The following is a 7543-nucleotide window of genomic DNA, read 5'->3' as shown; positions in this document are numbered from 1 at the left end:
TCGCTTGGTTGATCAGGTGCTCCAGCTAAATTGGCCACCCTTAGCTGTGACATTATTTGTGTTGATGTGTCTGTAAGCAGAGGCAATTCTAGGGTATGTGGGGGCCCTAGGCAAAATAATTCCTGACGGTGATGGTATTTTCTCCCGTGAGAGCGGGGGGCGGACAGAGTTTTCTCCCGTGAGAGCGGGGTGGGGTGCGGGTACTTTGCAGTGACACAGGGATACATATAGATATGCTAAATGCTAAGATTTATTCATAAACTTTGGCGATTTACAGGATTAAGAAAGAGGTACATTTCAACATTATCATTTCCATGGATTTGACTATTATGGAATTAATAGTATAAACAAAAAAAAACTAAAGTCCTTCACATTGTAAGACGTAACAGCTTTTACACAAAAACAGTCCTAATGATACAAGGAAAATCCTTCATTTCTAAACTGCCTGGAGTCTTAACTGCACATATTCTACCAACCCATGCAAATCAAATATATATAAATGGTTTGTTTCTTTCTCCAAAAGTGTTGTATATTTAAAAGCCTTGTATTTTTAATAAAAACCAGATGAAAAAAAAATCTTTCCGCCATAGATTAAATAAGTTAGGAAACGTAAATGAACAAAGTAACACAGAAAGAACACATATAGTATACAGCAGCAGTACCCAGCTGTTATATAAAAGAACCATCATAAATCCACATAAGCAGCAGACTAATAAAGCTTAATGTTTGCAAGTTAAATAAAAATAAAACAACTGAAGTCAAAAACTTAATACATGGTTTTTAAATCAGTGTAGCGAGGTCATCCTTTCGTTTTTCATTCATCGTCGCTTTCTGGGGCTTTTGCGTTCCTTGGAGGATGGGGCGCTGGTGCTGCTGTCCACACATTTGGTCTTCTGGCAGCCGCACTGCTCAATGTAGACGTAGGAGTAGGTGAAGGTGCTTTTATCTGGGCAGATCATCTGCACCTGCTTCTTGCTGGTCGCCATCTCTTGACAGCAGGAGCAGGAGTGCTGCATGGTGTTGGCTTCAGGAGAGTACCTGTGCATGGGAGACGGAGAGACAGGGGTGAGTGTGCTGGGGAGGGAGCAGTGCCAGTGTACACTGAGGGCAAGGCCAGTGCAGTCCAGTCCTCTGGTGCTCAGATGTGAGGAGGAGTACAACATCATTAAAAAATAAATAATAAAGAAGAAAGAATGAATATCTCTAACAAATTAGAGTCAAATTTGCAGATGATACTAAAATAGGTGGCTCAGCAGATACAATCTCGGCAGCACAGGCTATTCAAAGGGACTTAGATAATATTCAGTTGTGGGCCGACACCTGGCAGATGAAATTCAATGTGGACAAGTGCAAGGCATTACATGCAGGTAACAAAAATGTCCACTATAATTACACTATGGGAGAAATAGAACTAGATGACGTAACGCATGAGAAAGACCTAGGAGTCTACGTGGACTCCTCACTTTCTCCATCCAAACAACATAAGAAAGAACATAAGAAAGTTTACAAACAAGAGAAGGCCATTCGACCCATCGTGCTTGTTTGGTGTCCATTAATAACTGAGTGATCCAAGGATCATATCCAGTCTGATTTTAAATGTTGCCAAATTTTCAGCTTCTACCACATTGCTGGGGAGTTTGTTCAGATTGTGACACCTCTCTGTGTGAAGAAGCATCTCCTGTTTTCTGTTTTGAATGCCTTGAAGCCCAATTTCCATTTGTGTCCCTGGGTGCTTGTGTCCCAGCTGATCTGGAAAAGCTCCTCTGGTTTCATGTGGTCGATGCCCTTCATGATTTTGAAGACTTAGATCAAGTCCCCACGTAGTCTCCTCTGTTCCAGGGTGAAAAGGTTCAGTTCCCTCAGTCTCTCAGTAGGACATTCCCTTCAGACCTGGAATAAGTCTGGTTGCTCTCCTCTGAACTGCCTCTAGAGCAGCGATATCCTTCTTGAAGTGTGGATCCCAGAACTGTACACAGTATCCAGATGAGCTCTAACTAGTGCATTGTACAGTCTTAACATTACTTCCCTTGTTTTAAATTCTACACTTTTGACAATATACCCTAGCATTCTGTTTGCCTTTTTTATTGCTTCCCCACATTGCTTGGATGGAGAAAGTGAGGAGTCCACGTAGACTCCTAGGTCTTTCTCATGCGTTACTTCATCTAGTTCTACTCCTCCCACAGTGTAATTATAGTGGACATTTGTGTTACCTACATGTAATACTTTGCACTTGTCTACATCATCTGTTAGGTGTCGGGTCACAACTGAATATTATCTAAGTCCTTTTGAATAGCCTGTGCTGCCGAGATTGTATCTGCTGAGCCACTTATTTTAGTATCATCTGCAAATTTGACAAGTTTGCTAACTATCCCAGAGTCCAGATCATTAATATAGATTAGAAAAAACAAAGGCCCTAGTACTGATCCCTGTGGAACTCCACTAACAACCTCACTCCAGTTAGAAACAACTCCTCTAATCAACACCCTCTGTTTCCTATACATCAACCAGTTCATAATCCATCTACTTACATTACCCTGAATGCCTACAGCTTCCAATTTGAGGATCAGTCTTTGGTGCGGAACCTTATCAAAAGCTTTTTGAAAATCTAAGTATATCATATCATATGCTTTCACTTGATCTACAGCTGCAGTTGCGTGTTCGAAAAACTCCAATAAATTGACTATCTCCAAGAATATGATTTTCATTAAGATGCTGCTATATTTTCTGTCTAATCATTTTCTCCAACATTTTACAGGTGATACAGGTGAGACTGATTGGTATGTAGTTTCCTGGGTCAGTTTCTGTCCTGTTTCTTGTGGATTGGTATGACATTTTGACTTCTATTAATCCATTTTGGCCAATGTTTTTTGGTCCTCAATTTGGTACAAATTTCTCCTGAGCCTCAAGTAGTACACTCACCTAAAGGATTATTAGGAACACCATACTAATACTATGTTTGACCCCCTTTCGCCTTCAGAACTGCCTTAATTCTACGTGGCATTGATTCAACAAGGTGCTGAAAGCATTCTTTAGAAATGTTGGCCCATATTGATAGGATAGCATCTTGCAGTTGATGGAGATTTGTGGGATGCACATCCAGGGCACGAAGCTCCCGTTCCACCACATCCCAAAGATGCTCTATTGGGTTGAGATCTGGTGATTGTGGGGGCCAGTTTAGTACAGTGAACTCATTGTCATGTTCAAGAAACCAATTTGGAATGATTCGACCTTTGTGACATGGTGCATTATCCTGCTGGAAGTAGCCATCAGAGGATGGGTACATTGTGGTCATAAAGGGATGGACATGGTCAGAAACAATGCTCAGGTAGGCCGTGGCATTTAAACGATGCCCAATTGGCACTAAGGGGCCTAAAGTGTGCCAAGAAAACATCCCCCACACCATTACACCACCACCACCAGCCTGCACAGTGGTAACAAGGCATGATGGATCCATGTTCTCATTCTGTTTACGCCAAATTCTGACTCTACCATCTGAATGTCTCAACAGAAATCGAGACTCATCAGACCAGGCAACATTTTTCCAGTCTTCAACTCTCCAATTGTGGTTAGCTTGTGCAAATTGTAGCCTCTTTTTCCTATTTGTAGTGGAGATGAGTGGTACCCAGTGGGGTCTTCTGCTGTTGTAGCCCATCCGCCTCAAGGTTGTACGTGTTGTGGCTTCACAAATGCTTTGCTGCATACCTCGGTTGTAACGAGTGGTTATTTCAGTCAAAGTTGCTCTTCTATCAGCTTGAATCAGTCGGCCAATTCTCCTCTGACCTCTAGCATCAACAAGGCATTTTCGCCCACAGGACTGCCGCATACTGGATGTTTTTCCCTTTTCACACCATTCTTTGTAAACCCTAGAAATGGTTGTGCGTGAAAATCCCAGTAACTGAGCAGATTGTGAAATACTCAGACTGGCCCGTCTGGCACCAACAACCATGCCACGCTCAAAATTGCTTAAATCACCTTTCTTTCCCATTCAGACATTCAGTTTGGAGTTCAGGAGATTGTCTTGACCAGGACCACACCCCTAAATGCATTGAAGCAACTGATAATTGCATTAATGAGAAATTGAACAGGTGTTCCTAATAATCCTTTAGGTGAGTGTATATTCTTGAAATATAACCATCCATTTTCGACTGACTCTGTATCCAGTGTGCTCCAGTATACCTCTTCTAAGTGCCGCCTCATACCTTAAGGTTTGCTTTTCTAAAATTGTAGACCATTGTTTTACTTGGTCCTTGTTTTTTGAATGCCTCAAAGCTAACCATATTGTGATCACAGTTTGCCATTGGTTCTCTAAATAGTGTCCCTCTGACTCTATTTTGGTCATTTGAAAAGATCAAGTCAATGCATGCACTCTCCATGGTTGGTTCCCTGACACATTGAGTTAGACAGCAGTCATTTACCATCTCAAGCATTTCTATTTCTGCTTCCGTAGTCCCCACTAGGCTTTCCCAGTCTATGTTTGGGAAATTGAAATCCCCCATTATAACAGCCACATCCTTGCTACATGCAGTCCTGATTACACTGTACAATGCAACATCTTTCTGAGTATCTGAGTTGGGTGGTCTGTAACACACTCCTACCACTAATCCTCCGGATCTCTTGTTCAAAAGTTTCACCCACAAAGATTCTGTTCCGTTACTGGGATCTAATTTGAGTTCTTCTGCCTCAATGTCATTTCTGACATATAATGCTACCTCACCATCTCTCGATTTTGCCTGTCTCTCCTAAACTGTGTGTATCCTTTCAACTTGTATTCATCCCCATCATTTTCTGTAAGCCATGTTACATTAAAAAAGAAATGGACCTGCAACACCTGTGACCTTTCAATTGAGTAAAGGACACAGAAGAAGCACAGCAATGCAACACCAGCACTTCTCAGACTCACATGGAGTAGGTGCCACAGGAGCCCCCGCACGACGTGATCTCCACTGGCACGCTGGAGTTGCAGCCGCTGCTCACCAGCTGGGTGATGTTCCTCTTAATTCTGCAGTCCTTTGGTATCACAACACCTGAACAAAACACAACAAAGATCACTCGACCTGTCACAGGCAACGGGCAGGTCCTGCTGGACAGTCCCTGGGACATAGCTCAACAAACAAGCGTCTAAAACACCAAGCATATACTACAGGATTCGTAGTCATATAGTTCCTTCTGCATGCCTTTGAGTCACTCACTCAAACCGACGTCTATATGAAGCCCATATCCCCTCTTCTCTGAGCAGCCTAAGATTCAGCCACATAGCAGCGAGGCATTGAGAGGCACAACAATGATGGGTGATTAATATAAGTCAATAACATAAACTATCATTCACCAGGATCAGAGCTTGTAACATCCATGGGCAAAACAACTACCAAATCATTTCCCTAAACTGTCATTTCTGTAATTTATTATTTCTGTGGTGGTATCACCAGAGAGAAAGACTTTTTTTTATATAGTTTTAAAAGACTCGGCATACTTACATACAGGGCAGCACCCATCTGGGGCAATTGTCTCAGTCCCCTGCAATAATCAATAGACACATAATTTCTCTGCACATTTGTGAGGGGATTGGCATTAAAAATTAATACTTGGTTTTGATAACAGAGGTGTTATGGGTGGTGTTGGTCTACCAATACCCTGTAAAAATGAGCAAGGTAAATATGGGATATATTACTGAACACTCGTCTGTTTTGTGTCTTAATAATTCACTCATATACTCCTCAGAAATACCCCCTCAACACTATTCTGGTGTAGAGTTGTACTCTCCTGTGTTTACAGGCCCCTCAGGCACTTACAGGTATGCAGTCCATGGGGTTGAAGGGTGGGCAGGTGACCTTGGCCTCCACAGGTACGAACTGGTCCTCAATCTGCACACACTCGTAGTGCACACACTTGTCAACGGGGGGCGTCCAGATCTTCCCAGGCTGGGAAAGGGGGGATCATTAGTGTCTGGAGATGAAGGCTAAAGACACAACTTCACTGTGTAGCTGCCATGCGCGAACCCTTTTCAGATTAAGCCGGTTAAAGCAGTGATTGCCATGGGGACACCTCAGATGCCCAGTGGAATGTGGCCAATAGCCCAGTATTGTGCTGTCTGCCACATTGATGGGTGTTTCCAGTAGTAAGCTACCCCCTGTGGGGAGTGCTGCAGGCTCACCTCAATGATTTGTACTGTGTTGTTGAGCAGACTGATGACACAGCTCTCCTGTACACACTGTCCACAGCACTGTCCTGGGGCGTCCTGGTACACATAGCCCTGTAGAGAACGTGCAGATGAGGAAAAGTTGCTTCAGACACAGGCAGACAATTAATGGGTGAGGAGCTGTTAATGGATCTCTGAGATCCGAAAATAAATAAAAATACAATACAAAAATATACAAAATATATGTTAGGTTGTAACAATAAAAGATCGTTGTGTGTTGTATATGACTCTCTCTGAGAAACCGTAACAATGTGTGGCTTTAACTCTTGTTGAGATGTTAGTGTGAGAAAAAGGCTGCAGGCTCTAGTTTGTTTTATAATACACTTTTACTTTAACATCCCCATATTTGCTCGGTAGTTGCTTTGCCAGTTTCTCTGTGCTTTACAGTGACTTCTCTTTGCTTTCCTACGCTTTGGTGCTTTAATTTTCTTTGTTTATTTCACAATATTTTTTTAGGAGAAATTAACCAGAGTTAGGGGAAGAGAGGTTACTTACTGCCGGGCAGTTTTTGTCGCACTCCGTTGGTGTACAGTCAATGGTGTTCATCTTGGTTTTTGGGTCCACGTTAGAGCTGCACTGGCAGTGGTCACATGAGTTTTCAGGGACTTCGACTCCAGGCTGTATTGGATTATTGGACACAGTCTTAGACTAATGGATGGGACTGGAGATTTGACCTGTTTTCATTTTACCCTTGCCTATCTGGTTACATAGATCTCATACAAAATGCAGGATAGACAAAACAAAGCAAAACAGCAAAGAAAGAGAAGAAACCTCCCACTTATTGAACATCTGCAGGCTTGGTGGTTTAATGACCATCAGTTGTTTCCATTCAGGTTTTACACACCCTTCCTTGCTCCTATTTTGCACAGGCACTGCCCAATAACAACGAGAGTCCTCACCTGATATTCAGTGTTATTGAAGACGCACACACCCTTCGGCACTGAAAAGGAAGAGCACACTTTTAAACTGGTAAACCCATTTTTTGTATTAAACTGGTAAGTGTTGTATAAACTGCATTACTCACAGGCAAGAACAGTGAATGCCTAGGTCAATAGCACATGTTTACAGGACTCAGTGTATTCAGTGACACAGTGCTGAGTGCTCGACTCAACAAGCGGTGACACCCAGCAGTGTCAACTCACCGCATGTGTACGCAGGGCAGCAGCCCCCCTCGGGGATCTTCATCTCAGGCTGGAATCCTGGGTCACAGGTCAGCGGAGTATTTGGACAGAGGCTTACATCACACTCTGTGAGGCAGAAGAAGCATCGAGGGACACGTTAACAACGCACTGCGTCAGGAGTCACATGCCTTCACTGCACGCCCTCTACAGTACTGGCTGTCTCTGG

At 43.0% G+C, this 7543-nt stretch overlaps 1 protein-coding gene across 1 annotated transcript in view; it reads right to left on the bottom strand.

The window, feature by feature from the left end:
- Positions 1-232: 232 nt before the first annotated feature.
- Positions 233-7543, bottom strand: part of LOC136747529 (mucin-5AC) — a 50602-nt gene continuing 43291 nt past the window's right edge. The window contains exons 41-48 of the mRNA XM_066700409.1: positions 7339-7443; positions 7096-7136; positions 6692-6814; positions 6152-6250; positions 5790-5918; positions 5475-5514; positions 4901-5024; positions 233-1038 (exon numbers count right to left, since the gene is read on the bottom strand). Coding sequence (XP_066556506.1) covers positions 819-1038; positions 4901-5024; positions 5475-5514; positions 5790-5918; positions 6152-6250; positions 6692-6814; positions 7096-7136; positions 7339-7443 — 881 coding nt within the window. The 3' untranslated portion in view covers positions 233-818. The remainder of the gene's footprint in view (positions 1039-4900; positions 5025-5474; positions 5515-5789; positions 5919-6151; positions 6251-6691; positions 6815-7095; positions 7137-7338; positions 7444-7543) is intronic.

Source organism: Amia ocellicauda, chromosome 4 (assembly GCF_036373705.1).
Source record: "Amia ocellicauda isolate fAmiCal2 chromosome 4, fAmiCal2.hap1, whole genome shotgun sequence".
Classification (NCBI taxonomy): Eukaryota; Metazoa; Chordata; class Actinopteri; order Amiiformes; family Amiidae; genus Amia; species Amia ocellicauda.
Note: the sequence above shows the minus strand (reverse complement) of the source record. Positions and strands in the feature narration are given on the sequence as shown.